General features: G+C 41.7%; 1 protein-coding gene across 2 annotated transcripts in view; it reads right to left on the bottom strand.

Moving 5' to 3' along the window:
* Positions 1-3,376: 3,376 nt before the first annotated feature.
* The window catches only part of BPIFB2 (BPI fold containing family B member 2), a 48,995-nt gene continuing 33,613 nt past the window's right edge, over positions 3,377-18,758 (bottom strand). The window contains exons 11-18 of one of the 2 annotated variants that reach the window (XM_077251627.1): positions 17,297-17,467; positions 14,122-14,189; positions 13,952-13,997; positions 11,500-11,563; positions 11,046-11,122; positions 10,249-10,588; positions 9,129-10,015; positions 3,377-3,819 (exon numbers count right to left, since the gene is read on the bottom strand). In XM_077251627.1, coding sequence (XP_077107742.1) covers positions 10,547-10,588; positions 11,046-11,122; positions 11,500-11,563; positions 13,952-13,997; positions 14,122-14,189; positions 17,297-17,467 — 468 coding nt within the window. In that variant the 3' untranslated portion in view covers positions 3,377-3,819; positions 9,129-10,015; positions 10,249-10,546. Of the gene's footprint in view, positions 3,820-9,128; positions 10,589-11,045; positions 11,123-11,499; positions 11,564-13,951; positions 13,998-14,121; positions 14,190-17,296; positions 17,468-18,758 lie in introns of both variants that reach the window. The other variant, XM_077251626.1, reaches the window with a different exon arrangement.

The raw sequence follows: 18,758 nt of genomic DNA, 5'->3' as shown, positions 1-18,758 counted from the left end.
CACCAAATCGGAGGCAAAGGGACCCCGCCCACCAAATCGGAGGCCGAGGGGCCCCGCCCACCAAAGCGGAGGCCGAGGGTCCCCGACCACCAAATCGGAGGCCGAGGGTCCCTGCCCACCAAATCGGAGGCCGAGGGTCCCCGCCCACCAAATCGGAGGCCGAGGGTCCCCGCCCACCAAATCGGAGGCCGAGAGTCCCCGCCCACCAAATCGGAGGCCGAGGGGCCCCGCCAACCAAATCGGAGGCCGAGGAGCCCCGCCCATCAAATCGAAGGCCGAGCGGCCCCGCCCACCAAAAGTAAGTGCGGCCCCAAAAGTAAGTGCGCCCCCGGGTGCAAAAGTAAGTGCGCCCCCGTGTGCAAAAGTAAGTGCGCCCCCGGGTGCAAAAGTAAGTGCGCCCCCGGGTGCAAAAGTAAGTGCGCCCCCGGGTGCAAAAGTAAGTGCGCCCCCGGGTGCAAAAGTAAGTGCGCCCCCGTGTGCAAAAGTAAGTGCGCCTCCGGGTGCAAAAGTAAGTGCGCCCCCGGGTGCAAAAGTAAGCGCGCCCCCGGCCCCGGGTGCAAAAGTAAGCGCGCCCCCCAGTCCCGTGTGTGAAAAGTGCTGCTGTAAAGCTGGTAGCGCTGTTCAAGCACCATGTATTTCCTTCAGGAAATGCCCATCTAATATATAATTGCCTAGAATACTACTTCCTGCAATTTGTGCCAAGAAAGAACATACCAATATACATAGTTATTGATACATATTATTTATTATTTACATTATTGTTCTTAAGCAAAGAACCGTTGTTGTCTGATGTCTTTCATCACTCCCCTCATAAGCATGTTCATGGATCCTGTGTAACTGTACCTTAAATAACAAGAATTGTCAAGAGCTGGTGAGTGCAGCCATTTTTTGTTCTTTCTTACTATTATTTATTAATTGTATTATTCTTACATTTGAATAAATAAAGTATATATGGATTCTAGACTCCCGATTCTTTAGAATCGGGCTGCCATCTAGTGTCTACATAATATCATTCAACTAATCCCCCTCCTTTCCATACATATGATGATGATTTCGCCCTTGTATGTGCCTTTGCGCATGCACCCGCCGTTTTTTTCCTTTGGAGGGCGGCGATACAGTGTCTGTTGTGGGTGGATCACGTGGGGCCCCACGTGTATCGGCCTTCACAGCCTGGATAGCGCTACCTTCCTTTGTTGTACCGGCGGCTGCTAGGAGACGCGAGGCTACATCCGGGGCACGGCTCGGGTTCACTTCCGGTCTTTGGCCGTTTTATACTGCACAATTTCCGTAGTCCACTATGCGCCCCCTGACGAAGGAGTGCCGAAACGCGGGTTGGGGCGGACACCGGGACTCTGCACCTGTCCAACACCGTGTTTCAGGGTGATGTATTAAGCTATCTGTACCGCTCTCTATAGCTGCTTTAATGTCGGTATTGCTAATGATGGTATTGTTTATGAACTACTGCGCAATCATATATGGGCTATAGCGGTCCCTTAATAAATATATACTACAGGCTTATTGGGTATAGGTAATATCCCCTGCTGGTCATGTAACCTCGACTCTATGTATGACTATTTAATGTTAGTAATGATTATCCCTATGAGTCGGCAGGTGCATTTTTCTAGTGTCCTACATTTTGTTTTTATTCACTGCTGGGTGATTCTGTTGTCATCACTGTTCTCTTGCCTTGCACATTAATAAAGCAATTTTACTATAGACATAAGGTTATCTTTTTGGATGTATTTCTTCCCCTGTTCTTTGTATGACAGCACAGACTGTATATTTTTTTTTGGGGGGGGAGGATTTTTTGGAAAAAAAATAAAAAATAGGTATATAGACAGTAAGTAAGCTGCAGCAGCATCAGGCAGTTATGGAGCTTTGGGAAGGATGCAGTGAGAGCAATGGACCCACATACAGTGCCTGCAGGCCTTGCACTGATGTGGATATGCTGTGCCCTGCCTGCCTAGCGCTACAATATCGGGACCCATGAATTAGCCCTAAAAAGGACTGTTGTTTTCTCAGGAGTTGTGGATGTAAGAGTTGCAGACCTACACTAACTCTAAGGGCTCATACTCACTTGCGTGAAATACAGTTGAGTCTCGCATGGCAACACCCGGCTCTGCCGCCGACACTGTGGAGCGGAGCGTGCAGCTCCATGTATTGCTGTGCGGCTGCACGCTCTGCTCTGGAGTGCCGGCGGCAGAGCCGGGTTTTAACATGCGAGATTCGGCCGTATTTCACGCAAGTGAGTATGAGCCCTAAAACCACGATTCTGACCCTATCTAGGCAGCAGCTCTTCCTACTCTTGCTGAAATAGGAACAGAATGCGGCGAGCAGGGTGGCGCCTGTTCTCTTATACTTGGGATGATGCTGTATGGCCCAGCCAATCACTGCATGACCACAACAAAGATGGCTGCAGCGTTTCATGGCCTGGCAGACAATCCCTGCACCCTGATTGGGTCTCTAAAATCTGCCAAAACTTCTGGTTGGAGACTACAGTTACCGCCAAATAATCCCGAAAATGCTCGCTGCTCGCTGAGTACGCCAAGCATAGGGATACTCGGGAGAGTAACGAGTAGTGACGAGCACGTTCGCTCATCATTTTTCATATCCACTTACTTCATTCCTAATAGTTTAAATATTCCGATTTTGCATCATCTGTTTCAAAAAGGATGGTGGCATTTCACTTTATATTGAGGTCTTGTCTACTTCGATCAGTGGTGATAAACATGCCATACTGCATCCAAGGGGTCGGCACATTACTTTCAGTGTCCTGATCTACCTCTCCATTTGCTGCATTCAGAATGTCCATATACAGTAACTGGTTCAGTATGTAGGATATGTCACTTCTTTGTGGAGGACGATCTGAACATGACTACCTTCATACTTCCTCACATAAGATGAAGCCTTGAATTGGTTTGATCATGTAATCATTTGATAGCCAGAGTTATGATCTGTTGTCTCATGTTGTGCATTCTTACAAGTTTTGAAAAATGTTATATTTGATGCTGAGTGGATTAAAAACCGGCCATCATGAGAAGAATGCCTTCCACAGCTATTATAGTGAGCCAGGCAGTGGTCATTATTATATCTATAACCTTTTTTTATTGCAGGTCATGTATGAAAAATGAAACTCTTTGAGTTCGAGAAGTGGGAGGTCTAATTGACAAGTGTAGAAAACCACTTCCTAGAGTATGATGCCAAATACATGCTAGGAATTGCTCTATGTGTAGGGCTTGCTGGGGAGAGCATTCCGGAAGAGAAGTGGCCCTGATTATGTTTTGGTTATGGTCCTTTCCCTGATGATTCACTCAATTGCATGTGTATGCAAATTGTGACTTGAGACAGTGAGGAAAACTTAAAGTAATCAACATTTATTTTTTTTACATGAATCATTCCATGTTAAAATAAGAACCATGTGATATCTGCTTCATTCTCCTGCTGGACTGATCATTCATTCTCAAAATTCTCAATTAACAGATAAATCCGTCATCTGGCAAAACCCATTTTCCAAATAAATTGAGAGTGAAAGATCAGTCCTGGGAGAGAGAGAAGGGAAAGAGCCAAGTTTATTTAATAAGATACATTACGAAGTTGCTTATTTTTGGGTGTGCTTTCAATTTATGAAATAAAATTGAAAGTTTACGCATTAATCATTGAATTCTACAGTCACCTGCTTCATTGAGTTCCATGTAGCATGCACCTTTGAGTATCATCTAAAGCTGTACCTAGTAAGAAAATAACTGTGGGCTGTATCAAGTCTGTGCACCACTGAGGGGTATGCCTAGTGAATTGCCCTGAGTACTGAGTTTTTAACCCCTTAAGCCCCGAGGGTGGTTTGCATGTTAATGACCGGGCCAATTTTTACAATTCTGACCACTGTCACTTTATGAGGCTATAACTCTGGAACGCTTTGACGGATCTTGGCGATTCTGACAATGTTTTCTCGTGACATATTGTACTTCATGTTAGTGGTAAAATTTATTCGATATAACTTGCGTTTATTTGTGAAAAAAATGGAAATTTGGCGAAAATTTTGAAAATTTCGCAATTTTCCAAATTTGAATTTTTATGCCCTTAAATCACAGACATATGTCACGCAAAATACTTAATAAGTAACATTTCCCACATGTCTACTTTACATCAGTACAATTTTGGAACCAAAATTTTTTTTTGTGACAGAGTTATAAGGGTTAAAAGTTGACCAGCAATTTCTCATTTTTACAACACCATTTTTTTTTAGGGACCACATCTCATTTGAAGTCATTTTGAGGGGTCTATATGATAGAAAATACCCAAGTGTGACACCATTCTAAAAACTGCACCCCTCAAGGTGCTCAAAACCACATTCAAGAAGTTTATTAACCCTTCAGGTGTTTCACAGGAATTTTTGGAATGTTTAAATAAAAATGAACATTTAACTTTTTTTCACACAAAATTTATTTCAGCTCCAATTTGTTTTATTTTACCAAGGGTAACAGGAGAAAATGGACCCCAAAAGTTGTTGTACAATTTGTCCTGAGTACGCTGATACCCCATATGTGGGGGTAAACCACTGTTTGGGCGCATGGCAGAGCTCGGAAGGAAAGGAGCGCCATTTGACTTTTCAATGCAAAATTGACTGGAATTGAGATGGGACGCCATGTTGCGTTTGGAGAGCCCCTGATGTGCCTAAACACTGAAACCCCCTACAAGTGACACCATTTTGGAAAGTAGACCCCCTAAGGAACTTATCTTGATGTGTGGTGAGCACTTTGACCCACCAAGTGCTTCACAGAAGTTTATAATGCAGAGCCGTAAAAATAAAAAATCATATTTTTTCACAAAAATGATTTTTCGCCCCCAATTTTTTATTTTCCCAAGGGTAAGAGAAGAAATTGGACCCCAAAAAATGTTGTGCAATTTGTCCTGAGTACGCTGATACCCCATATGTGGGTGTAAACCATTGTTTGGGCGCATGGCAGAGCTTGGAAGGGAAGGAGCGCCATTTGACTTTTCAATGCAAAATTGACTGGAATTGAGATGGGACGCCATGTTGCGTTTGGAGAGCCCCTGATGTGACTAAACATTGAAACTCCCTACAAGTGACACCATTTTGGAAAGTAGACCCCCTAAGGAACTTATCTAGATGTGTGGTGAGCACTTTGACCCACCAAGTGCTTCACAGAAGTTTATAATGCAGAGCCGTAAAAATAAAAAATCATATTTTTTCACAAAAATGATCTTTTCGCCCCCAATTTTTTATTTTCCCAAGGGTAAGAGAAGAAATTGGACCCCAAAAAATGTTGTGCAATTTGTCCTGAGTACGCTGATACCCCATATGTGGGTGTAAACCATTGTTTGGGCGCATGGCAGAGCTTGGAAGGGAAGGAGCACCATTTGACTTTTCAATGCAAAATTGACTGGAATTGAGATGGGACACCATGTTGCGTTTGGAGAGCCCCTGATGTGCCTAAACATTGAAACCCCCCACAAGTGACACCATTTTGGAAAGTAGACCCCCTAAGGAACTTATCTAGATGTGTTTTGAGAGCTTTGAACCCCCAAGTGTTTCACTACAGATTATAACGCAGAGCCATGAAAATAATTTTTTTTTTCTCAAAAAGGATTTTTTAGCCCCCAGCTTTGTATTTTTACAAGGGTAAGAGAAAAAATTGGACCCCAAAATTTGTTTTCCAATTTGTCCTGAGTACTCCGATACCCCATATGTGGGGGGGAACCACTGTTTGGGCGCATGACAGAGCTCGGAAGGGAAGTAGCGCCATTTGGAATGCAGACTTAAATGGATTGGTCAGCAGCTGTCACGTTGCATTTGCAGAGCCCCTGATGTACCCAAACAGTACAAACCCCCCACAAGTGACCCCATATTGGAAACTAGACCTCCCAAGGAACTTATCTAGATGTGTTTTGAGAACTTTGAACCCCCAAGTGTTTCACTAAAGTTTATAGCGCAAAGCCGTGAAAATAAAAATTCTTTTTTTTTTTTTCACAAAAATGATTTTTTAGCCCCCAGTTTTGTATTTTCACAAGGGTAACAGGATAAATTAGACCCCAAAAGTTGTTGTCCAATTTGTCCTGAGTACGCTGATACCCCATATGTGGGGGGAACCACTGTTTGGGTGCATGACAGAGCTCGGAAGGGAAGGAGCGCCATTTGGAATGCAGCCTTAAATGGATTGGTCTGCAGGCGTCACGTTGCATTTGCAGAGCCCCTGATGTACCCAAACAGTACAAACCCCCCACAAGTGACCCCATATTGGAAACTAGACCTCCCAAGGAACTTATCTAGATGTGTTGTGAGAACTTTGAACCCCCAAGTGTTTCACTACAGTTTATAACGCAGAGCCGTGAAAATAAAACATCTTTTTTTTCCCACAAAAATGATTTTTAGCCCCCCAAATTTTTATTTTCCTAAGGATAACAAGAGAACTTGGACCCCAGAAGTTGTTGTTCAATTTGTCCCGAGTATGCTGATAACACATATGTTGGGGTAAACCCCTTTTTGGGCGCACGGGAGAGCTCGGAAGGGAAGGAGCACTGTTTTACTTTTTCAACGCAGAATTGGCTGGAATTGAGATTGGACGCCATGTCGCGCTTGGAGAGCCCCTGATGTGCCTGGACAGTGGAAACTCCCCAATTCTACCTGAAACCCTAACCCAAACACACCCCTAACCCTAATCCCAACGGTAACCCTAACCACACCCCTAGACCTGACACACCCATAATTCTAATCCCAACCCTAATCCAAACCGTAAATGTAATCCAAACCCTAACCCTAACTTTAGCCCCAACCCTAACTTTAGCCCCAACCCTAACCCTAACTTTACCTCCAACCCTAGCCCTAACCCTAACCCTAACCCTACCCCTAACCCTAAACGAGACTGAAATACGTGGCACTGAAATACGTGGCACTGAAATACGTGGCACTGAAATACGTGGCACTGAAATACGTGATACGTGGCACTTAAATACGTGGCACTGAAACACGTGGCACTGAAATACGTGATATGTGGCACTGAAATACGTGGCACTAAAATACGTGGCACTGAAATACGTGGCACTGAAATACGTGGCACTGAAATACGTGATATGTGGCACTTAAATACGTGTCACTGAAACACGTGGCACTGAAATACGTGATACGTGGCACTGAAATACGTGGCACTGAAATACGTGGCACTGAAATACGTGGCACTGAAAAACATGGCACTGAAATACGTGCAACTGAAATACGTGGTACTTAAATACGTGGCACTAAAATATGTGGCACTGAAATACGTGATACGTGGCACTGAAATACGTGATACGTGGCACTTAAATACGTGGCACTGAAACACGTGGCACTTAAATACGTGATACGTGGCACTGAAATACATGGCACTGAAATACGTGGCACTGAAATACGTGGCACTTAAATATGTGGCATTTAAATACGTGGCACTTAAATACGTGGCACTATGACTGTCAGAAAATGTTCATTAAACGGTTAGGGTTGAGGTTAGGGGTAGAGTTAGGGTTAGGGTTTGGATCCCTTTATCACCTTGATGGTGGTGGGTGGCTTTTCAGTGTGTTTTCTGTTTTTTTTTCGATAAAAACGCATGTGTATTTAACGCAAACAAACGCATGTGCTTAAAAACGCAAGAAAATACTGCAGGTTGTATTTCTGAAAATGAACGCATGCAGAAAAAAAACGCATGCGTTTGAAAACGCGACCAAACGCGTACAAAAAAACGCATGCGTTTTCAATGTTAAATATAGGGAAAAAAACGCATGCCTTTTTTTGTGCAAAAAAAAGCTGCAGACAAAAACGCAAGTGTGAAACCAGCGACGCTTTTTATAGCAAAAAAGTTTTTGCGTCTCCACATTTTGAGACCTATAATTTTTCCACATCTTGCTCCACAGAGTAATGTGAGGTCTTGTTTTTTGCGGGACGAGTTGACGTTTTTATTGGTAACATTTTCGGACACGTGACCATTTTTGATCACTTTTTATTCCGATTTTTGTGAGGCAGAATGACCAAAAACCTGCTATTCATGAATTTCTTTTGGGAGAGGCGTTTATACCGTTCCGCGTTTGGTAAAATTGATAAAGCAGTTTTATTCGACGGGTCAGTACGATTACAGCGATATCTCATTTATATCATTTTTTTATGTTTTGGCGCTTTTATACGATAAAAACTAAAATATAGAAAAAATAATTATTTTGGTATCGCTTTATTCTCAGGACTATAACTTTTTTATTTTTTTGCTGATGATGCTGTATGGTGGCTTGTTTTTTGCGGGACAAGATGTCGTTTTCAGCGGTACCATGGATATTTATATCAGTCTTTTTGATCGCGTGTTATTCCACTTTTTGTTCGGCGGTATGATAATAAAGCGTTGTTTTTTGCCTCGTTTTTTTTTTTTTCCTCACGGTGTTTACTGAAGGGGTTAACTAGTGGGGCAGTTTTATAGGTTGGGTCGTTACGGACGCGGCGATACTAAATATGTGTACTTTTATTGTTTTGTTTTTTTTATTTAGATAAAGAAATGTATTTATGGGAATAATATATATATTTTTTTTATTATTTATTTAGGAATTTTTTTTTTTTTTTTTACACATGTGGAAAATTTTTTTTTTTACTTTTTTACTTTGTCCCAGGGGGGGACATCACAGATCGATGATCTGATAGTGTGCACAGCACTCTGTCAGATCACCGATCTCACTGACAGAGCTGCAGGCTTACCAGCGTCTGCTCTGAGCAAGCACTCGGTAAGCCACCTCCTTCCCTGCAGGACCCGGATGCCGCGGCCATCTTGGATCCGGGACCTGCAGCCAGGAAGGAGGTAGGAGACCCTCGCAGCAACGCAATCACATCGCGTTGCTCCGGGGGTCTCAGGGAAGCCCGCAGGGAGCCCCCTCCCTGCGCGATGCTTCCCTATACCGCCGGTACACTGCGATCATGTTTGATCGCGGTGTGCCGGGGGTTAATGTGCCGGGGGCAGTCCGTGACCGCTCCTGGCACATAGTGCCGGATGTCAGCTGCGTGAGCGTGGCCGATCGCGTATGACGTACTATCCCGTCACCCGGAATTAAGACCCAGGTCACCTTGACGGGATAGTACGTCATACGGGATTAAGGGGTTAAGCTAATGACAACCTCATACTGTAAAAAATTCTAGAAAACTGTTGATGTTGATAGTAACTGACAAGCTTTGTGCCTTAGTTAGATGTGTAACTGTCAAGCTCTGCATCTTAGTTTTGATGTGAAACTGCTAAGCTTTGTGCTTCCATTCTGAAATATGGGATTTGGATGTTTTGCCCCTAGCAGTTCGTCCCCGGGTACATTTCGCCCCCGTACATTTTGTCCCCAGCATGCTGTATATACATAAGCCCAGCCACAGCCAGCCCACAGCCCCTGTATATACATTAGTCCAGCCACAGCCAGCCCCCAGCCCCTGTATATACAAATGCTGGGAACGAAATGTGCGGAGGCGAAATGTACCCGGGGGGCGAACTGCTGGGGGGTGAAACATCATATAACCCTGAAATATAGTAGTTAGGCCTTGTATCTCGATGGTTATAAAATAGCAGGCCTCATGCCATTATGCAGTGTATAACAGAAAAAGTTTGCTTGAACCTTGTTTGAGAGTTTATAACTGCTAAGCTATTGTGCCTCAGTTGAGTAAAATTGCATTAATTTAGAATCTGATGTGCCTAAGTCCTCATGTAAGCCATCCTTGTATGGGAACAGTGTTTGGGGTCACAACACACACACAAAAGACTGACACACTGTATAGTATACATATGAAAAAGGAAGCCAAGAGCTGTAGGGTGCGCAGCTAAGGGCCACTAGTTGACCAATACTATTTTAAAAAGAGCCTGCCAGCATGATTTTGTAATGTAAAGTAAAGAAATGGCTGTAATGGTGCTATAGTACTGATTTCATTTATACCTTTGGTGAATAAATCTGCTTTGTGGTTCTTCTTTAATCGCCGTGGGAACTTTTACGCTAGTAAGGTTTAGATGCACAGGGGCTGGACTATACACTGGGTCTCCTCCCTGTTGGTGATTACCCGGCCCCTCTGCCTGCCTCCTGTCTTGAAATGCCAGGTCACTGCTTTTTTTAGTGACTACCTCCTCTGTTTTAAATCTCAGCAGTGACCTGTCATTCAAAGATCGGAGGCAGGCAGATGGGCCGGGGAATCTCAGACAGGGAGGAGAAGACCCAGTGTACAGTCCGGCCCCTGTGCACAAAAATCTAATTAGCAGGAAACTTCAAGTGGTGATTAAAGAAAGACAACAAAGTGAATTTCTTTTCCAAAGGTATCAATTTATTTGGTATTACAGCACCAATACAACCTTGTCTTTACTTTTACATTACAAAATAGTGCTGAAAAGTTCTATTTAAATTATCAGGGATTCAGAAATAATTGTAAAATTATAATACAGCATAAATCATACAGCACAACGTTTATTAGGGTGGGACATTTTTGGCAGGCTATATATTGTCACTTTCATTGCTATATATGTTAAATGTTTTCTTCACAGTCGATTATTTGTATGGGTTACTTCACATATTGAAGATCACATGACATAACAGCATAATCCTGTGAGAAAGGAAAATAATGGATATAGTTAATATTAAAGAATACAATAAAAACATAATTATTCTAGTACAAATAAACCTATACAAATTATTTTCCACCTTGTGTAATCAGTACCTGACTTGGCCATAGACTTTAGGTGCTTTTCTTGCTTACCACATGCATTATCGTGTATGTATTCAGATAATTTGGATCTGTAGTCACTTCTGACACCTAACAACATACATCAACAAGATTGTGCGCCAGCCCATTCTGGCATATCATACGTTTCAGTGACCAGATTCCATTTAAAAGTAGGACTTAACTATGACTAGCGTACTTATCCGGGAGTATTATCGGATACACTTTTTTACTGAAATGGCCAGAACATTAGCTCTTGCCAAGCTAGGCAAACAACCCAATAACGCAGATCTAATAAAGGGTAATGAGTAGATCCTTCTGAATAAACTATAATACTTACTTCCTTGACTTCCACAACTTCATGGATAAGTTGCACATTAGGTAGCGATGGCAGAGCTACTCCAATACTCAGGTCCTCTGCAAGATGAAGAATATTTATTTTTAATCTTTAATTGCAAATAGAAAAAAAATAGAGTAGAAGGTAAAGATTAAGCAACTGAATGAAGTGGGCACAGTTGTGCACCTAGCAGTGTTGCACAAGTTTTAAAAATTATAATTACCCACCTATTTCCTTTATTATTACTGAAAATGTTAATTTTTTAAGAACATTTTTTCAGCCATACATTACATTGATTTAATCACATAGAATTTTGAGAATATCCTCATAAATCTATTTTTATTTAACAAGGAGTAGTCAACATGACCATTTCTACTCAATAGAAGGAGTGGACTTTCCATCTGTTGTTACTGACACCATCATGGAAAGTCACAGCTGTTGACGAAACATTACTTACTATTAATCTGAAGGAGGTAGGCCTTCTCAAACACTGTATGCATGTACCCAGCCAGCAGTGAAGGCTATGGTGGAAGCACAAAGATATATTAGAAATAGTATAGCATATTCAAGGTTTCCTATATCTTGCTCACTTTTTCTTCAAGCACTTTCCATAACCAACCAAAAATGGATAAACCCACTGTGAGACAGTGAGTGGAACTATATGCTAGGGCCATTATGTATCCCCTAGAATGTGCTTAGAAGCATATTGAACCCACTGGGGTGCATTGTAATAATAGCTACAGCTGTGGCTGCAATGCAAAATAAAAGTGTGGATTTGACCAGGTCAAATTTAGAAAAACCTGACATGGGCTTTTATTTTTGGAGAGACCTTTAGGATTGGTAGTGGGATGGGTCTCTCCCTCCACTCTGCATTTTGGGAGTGGCCCATGTCCACAATTCCTATTTAAACTTTCAATTTAGCTTTGGATGGGGCAGTTTCTGGTTTTCAAGCAGTAGAGTAGGAAACTCTGTGCAGGACGAGTCTGTGTGAGTCTGAACAGAGACCAAAACCAGAGAAGCATTGCCAGTGACACACACACGAGTAACATGGTAGTGCAGTCACCCACGGCAATGGAGTGTTACGGACTGATGGACAATCTGGCTGTGATCCTGAGGATAACCTTTGCCTTTTTGTTGTAAGTTGCCAAAATAAAGAATTTTAAGTTGGACTAACCTGGGTCACTGCCTCTTTACCACACTGCGTGAATACCGCAGCATTACATCACTTAAAGTGTAATTGCAGCTTCATAAAACTTTTGACATGTCATAGTGATATGTCAAACATTTTGATAGCTGTGTATTTGAGTGTTCAGAACCCAAACTGTCACTACTGAAATCAAGGAGAATGCTCTTCTGTGTGATTAAAGGGGATGTCCACTAGTCGAATAACCTCTTCTGAATCCTTATGTTTCCCTCCAGTAAAATGAGAACACTTATACTCCCTTCCAGCAGTGTCAGCACTGGCTCTCTCTTGGCTCACGTGACATTAAGTCATGCAATCCCTGCAGCCAATCAGTGTTGAATTCACTGTCCCCTCCGTTGGACATAATTGACATCCAGAGGAAGTGAGAAGGCATCCAGAGTTCTCATTTCTTATTGGGTTATCTGAGTAGTGAGCAATACCTTTATCTGAAAAGTGTCTTAAAGTCTATGAACTTGAAGATCATAAACTTCAACTAGCCTGCATTTCTAAACGGTTTCTTGCATTTTCATTCTTCAGTAGTGCACTGTTTTCTTGCCTCCTGGCTCCCTGGGAAAGGTGCTCTCCTGATGATTGACAGTTCAGACTAGTAGCATAGCTGATCCACTGGCCCAAACTGTGCTCTTTGATGCTGTTGGCAGATGTAGCTTTGCCTCTGCAGTATCACAGATGTGCAGTTGCACTAAAGGTGGCCAGATTCAGCTACCTGACCAGCTTTAATGCATTGCTTTGTCTCCTTCTAGATAAGAGCTTGGAAGTACTGTGCTACTTGCCTATCAGTCACTGATACAATGCAGAAAACTATAAAATGAATAAAAGGTAAAATACAAAATTGGTTCTTTTTACAGAACGTACCCACTTAAGAAGTTGAGACAACCACTTCAGCCTATTAATGCCCATTTTGATGAGCCAATAGAATGAGCATTTGTTAGAGGGCTCGATTGCTGATTATTGGCTTTTGTAAACACGCTTATTTGTCAGTGAATTCGCTCTTTCACACTGGCATTAAAATCATCATTTTTGGTAGCACATTATGCTGTATCACTGCTTGGTTTGCATACGACTAATCAGCAAATGTTTAATGGCTGAGGTCAACAGGTATAAATGCTACTCTCTTTAAGGCCATTATGAAAAATTGTACAAGTTTCATATGAAAAACTCTGGCGATTTTCATCCATTTGCCATCCGTGCGTCCACTTTAAATGTCCATGTGACATCATTGTGACACCTAAGTGTGGTCCCTGTTCTATCCATTTTCATAAATCTACATTAAAAAATGTATTATCACATATAGTTTCCAAGATTAATAGTGGAAATGGATTCGTAAATATAGAACCCATAGACTTGAATGGGTAAGTCTCATTCGAGGCTCAGAAGTGAATACTGCATACTGCGATTTTATTTTCTCATGGACAGTCGCCTGAACAGCATTATCGAATAACATGGGTTAATATGTTATCCAATCGAAAAATTAGATAGCATGTGTCCGATTCATGCACTCATCTGCTCGAGTCCTTACATTGTTCATTTGTCTATTTTGTTGCCTCAGTCTCACTTCACACCACTATCATCATACAAGTCACGAACATACATGGGGGGTGTAAGTCGACAAGCCCATGGACTAAGTTGTGACTTTAACCTTTCGGCATATGACTGACTAATTATAGCCTTAGTCTTTTTGTTAACCAAGTAGGGCACACTAACTTACATTGCATTTTCCAAAAGCAGATGATGCCATTACCAGATTAAGATTTCTGCAATAAAACACAGAAATGCCTATAAAAATGAATTCATAAAGAATAAATACATAAATGACTGCATTAGTGAAATAACTGAAGTAATCCACACAAGAAAATAAGTGATGACAACATATCATACCCTTGCAGTGACAATGAAGTTTTGAGATTTCCTCCTTTAGCATCCAGTTTGGCAAGCAAATTAGCTCCCTAAAGTTTTAAAGAAGTCAAAAGCATTATATTTATTAATTTATTAAGGCAGTGGCTTCATTAAATGTTTAATTTATTGTGTGCATATGTGTATAATATATACTATATATATATATATATATATATATATATATATATATATATATGCACACAGTATATATATATAGTGTATTAAAATAAGTATTTGCAGGTTTTCAAGTTTTCCCACCTACAAAGAACGGAGAAGTCTGTATTTTTCTAGTAGGTACACTACAACTGTGAGAAACAGAATCTACAAACTAAATACAGAAAATCACATAGTATCATTTTTCCAGAATTAAATTTCATTTTATTGCATGAAATAAATATTTGATCACCTATCAACCAGCAAGATTTCTGGCTCTCAGAGACATGTTAGTATTTCTTTAAGAAACCCTCCTTCTCTGCACTCATTAACTGTATTAATTGCACCTGTTTGAGTTCATTACCTGCATAAAAGACACCTGTCCACACACTCAATTAATCACACTCCAACCTCTCCACCATGGCCAAGACAAAAGAACAGTCTAAGGACACCAGGGACAAAATTATAGACCTGCACAAGGCTGGGATGGGCTACAGCAGAGGTGTAAAACTGCATTCCTGGAGGGCCGCCAACAGGTCATGTTTTCAGGATTTCCTTGTATTGCACAGGTGATAATTTAATCACCTGCACAGAATGATTCCAGCACCTTGTGGAATGCTAAGGAAATCCTGAAAACATGACCTGTTGGCGGCCCTCAAGGAATGCAGTTTGACACCTCTGGGCTACAGGACAATAGGCAAGCAGTTTGGTGAGAAGGCAACAACTGTTGGCACAATTAGAAAATAGAAGAAACACAAGATGAATGTCAATCTTCCTTGGTCAGAGGTAAGGATGATTCTGAGAAAGGTCAGGAATCAGCCCAGAACTACATGGGAGGATCTGGTCAATGACTTGAAGAGATCTGGGACCCCAGTCTCAAACATTACCATTTGTAACATACTATGCTTTCATTGATTATAATCCTGCAGGGTACGCAATGTCTCCCTGTTCATGCCAGCATATGTACAGGCCCGTTTGAAGCTTGCCAGTGACCATCTAAATGATCCAGAGGATGCATGGGAGAAGGTCAAGTGGTCAGAGGAGACCAAAATAGACCTTTTGGTATCAACTCCACTTGCTGTGCTTGGAGAAAGTAGAAGGATGAGTACAACCCCAAGAACACCGACCCAACCTTGAAGTATGATCAGGGAAACATCATACTTTAGGGGTACTTTTCTGCAAAGGGGACAGGACTAGTGTTGAGCGATACCTTCCGATATTTGAAAGTATCGGTATCGGATTGGATAGGCCGATATCCAAAAAATATCAGATATCGCCGATACCGATACCCGCTACCAATACAAGTCAATGGGACACAAATATCGGAAGTGATCCTGGATGGTTCCCAGGATCTGGAGGAGAGGAAACTCTCCTTCAAGCTCTGGGATCCATATTCATGTAAAAAATAAAGAATAAAAATAAAAAATATGGATATACTCACCCTCGGACGAGCCCTGGCTGTCACCGCTGCAACCGGCAGCCTCCGTTCCTAAGAATGCAGAGTGAAGGACCTTCGATGACGTCGCGGCTTGTGATTGGTCGCGTGACCGCTCATGTGACCACTCACGCGACCAATCACAAGCCGCGACGTCATCGCAGGTCCTACACTCACTGCATTCTTAGGAACGGGGGCTGCCGGTTGCACCGCTGAGGTCCAGGGTCTGTCAGAGGAGTGAGTATATCCATATTTTTTTTTTATTCTTTATTTTTTACATGAATATGGATCCCAGGGCCTGAAGGAGAGTCTCCTCTCCTCCAGACCCTGGGGACCATACGCACCGCACATGCCTGGGAACTTATAGGAACTTCCGATTCCGATTTCCGATATCACAAAAATATCGGAACTCGGTATTGGAATTTCGATACAGTGAATATCAGCCGATACCCGATATTTGCAGTATCGGAATGCTTAACACTAGACAGGACGACTACACCGTATTGAAGGGAGGATGGATGGGTTCTTGTATTGCGAGATTTAAGCCAACAACCTCCTTCCCTCAGTAAGAGCATTGAAGATGGGTCGGGGCTGGGTCTTCCAGCATTATAATGACCCGAAACACACAGCTAGGGCAACTAAGGAATAGCTTTGTAAGAAGCATTTCAAGGTCCTGGAGTGGCCTAGCCAATCTCTAGACCTGAACCCAATAGAAAATCTTTGGATGGAGCTGAAGAACTACAGGAAACGTCTGACGTTTTAATTGCAAAGATTTTTATACTAAAACTGAAATTCTGTTTTTCAATTGTATCAAATACTTATTTCATGCATTAAAATGCAAATTAGTTATGTAAAAAATGATACAATGTGATTTTCTGGATTTTTTTTTTAAGATTCTGTCTCTCACAGTTGAAGGATAGCTACTATAAAAATTACAGACCTCTTTATTCTTTGTAGGTGGGAAAACTTGCAAAATCAGCAGTGTATCAAATACGTATTTTCCCCACTGTGAATGTGTGTATATGTATTTATATATATAATATAGCAGGCTGTTCAATCACTATATGCAAATAGATGGGCAAACAGACATATATTCTATATATCTCATCTCATTAGGACAAAGCTTGGACAGTCCCCATTCAACTGGAATAGTTGCTAGATAATATGCTAAGTTTTTATTATTGGAAGACTAGACCAACAAGTGTTTTTTATCTCTGCCACGAGTACCATTCACCTATTCATATCAAAAGGTTATCTCTGTAATGCATGGATTAGAATGGTCTTCAAAAGGAAGACAGTTTTGGGGGAACCTCAATTTGGATTATAAAGGGATGAGCAGTGGGCTATCCCTTAAAGTTGCTTCATCCATAGTAATATAATGTCCCTTGGCGCCACAAAGAACAATAGAAACTTCCAGATTTTTTTTAGCCTCCTTTCTTGAGAGTTTTACTAACTTTATTTTCTTTTACTATTGATTCCTTAAGCCATTCCCAATCGGTCAGTGATTGTTTGTGTGAAAATCATTCAGAAAACAGAACTTTCAGCTCTCCATGTCATATTCATACTCACCACATTGATAGTCATCAGATTCTCAATACGTAAGTTGGGCTGGACGACAAACATCTGTACTTGTGGAGAAATCTGGACTAATAACTGGTTGGACTTGAAAGTGACTATAGGTGTTTGGCTAAGAACAATATTTATCTTCACAGGAAGAGATTTTGGGTACTTCAAATTGATCTAAAATAAATAATATACATTACAGATACAACTTCACAATTTAAATGCACAAAAATAAGTATTGCTAAGGCTACTTTTACATTAGCGTTTCCCTGATCTGCGGCAGGCTGCGGACTTCCTCCGTGAAGCCCCGCCCCCGGCCGCACCTCCGCCGCTAGCTCCGCCTACTTCTGCATGCGGCCCGCATGCGACCTCCGTACCTATCTTTAACATTAGGTACGCAGGTCGTGCGGCTGTATGCAGATGCTGCCGTATGCGTCGTTTTGACGATGCGGCGACCAGCGTAGGACGCAGCCTGTAGCATTTTTTTTTTCCGCATCGTCAAAACGACGCATGCAGCAGCATTTGCATACAGCCGCACGACCTGCGTACCTAATGTTAAAGATAGGTACGGAGGTCGCATGCGGGCCGCATGCAGAGGTAGGCGGAGCTAGCAGTGGAGGTGCGGCTGGGGGCGGGGCTTCACGGAGGAAGTCCGCAGCATGCCGCAGATCAGGGAAACGCTAATGTGAAAGTAGCCTAAGTCAATGTGGTTGTCCACGTGAACAGTCACTTTTTTATACACAGATGCCAAAAAAACCATAGGGTGTCTTGCTGTTGGTTCTAGCAATTAATTGCAATCGCTGTAGAAATTCAGCAGCTAGAGTGAGATTTTAAATTTCATTGCAGGAGGAATTTACCCCCTTCATGCCCAAGTGTTTTTTTTATTTATGTACTTCGGGTTGTTTTTTCTCCCTTCTGCCAAGAGTTATAACTTTTTTATTTATTTTTTGTGGTCATAACCAGGCCAAGTTGTAGTTTTGAATGACACCATTCATTTTCCATTGCAAAAAAACTAAAAGTTGGGGAAAAAAATCCAAGTTTGGTAATATGGTGAAAAAAACAATGATTCCACTATAGTTTTTTGGGTTTTAGTTTCACAGCGTTCATTGTTCTATACAAATAACCCTACAACATGATTTCACAGGTCAGTGGATTACCGTGCTTACAAACAAAAAATATATATATTTATTTTTATTTATATATATTTTTATATATTTCTTATCTTGTAATATATATACACTGCTCAAAAAATAAAGGGAACACTTAAACAATAGAATATAACTCCAAGTAAATAGTAAATCAAACTTCTGTGAAATCAAACTGTCCACTTAGGAAGCAACACTGTTTGACAAATAATTTCACATGCTGTTGTGCAAATGGAATAGACAACAGATGGAAATTATTGGCAATTATCAAGACACACTCAATAAAGGAGTGGTTCTGCAGGTGGGGGCCACAGACCACATCT

Source organism: Ranitomeya variabilis, chromosome 4 (assembly GCF_051348905.1).
Source record: "Ranitomeya variabilis isolate aRanVar5 chromosome 4, aRanVar5.hap1, whole genome shotgun sequence".
Lineage (NCBI taxonomy): Eukaryota > Metazoa > Chordata > Amphibia > Anura > Dendrobatidae > Ranitomeya > Ranitomeya variabilis.
The sequence above is the reverse complement of the archived record's forward strand: the minus strand, read 5'-3'. Positions and strand labels throughout refer to the sequence as shown.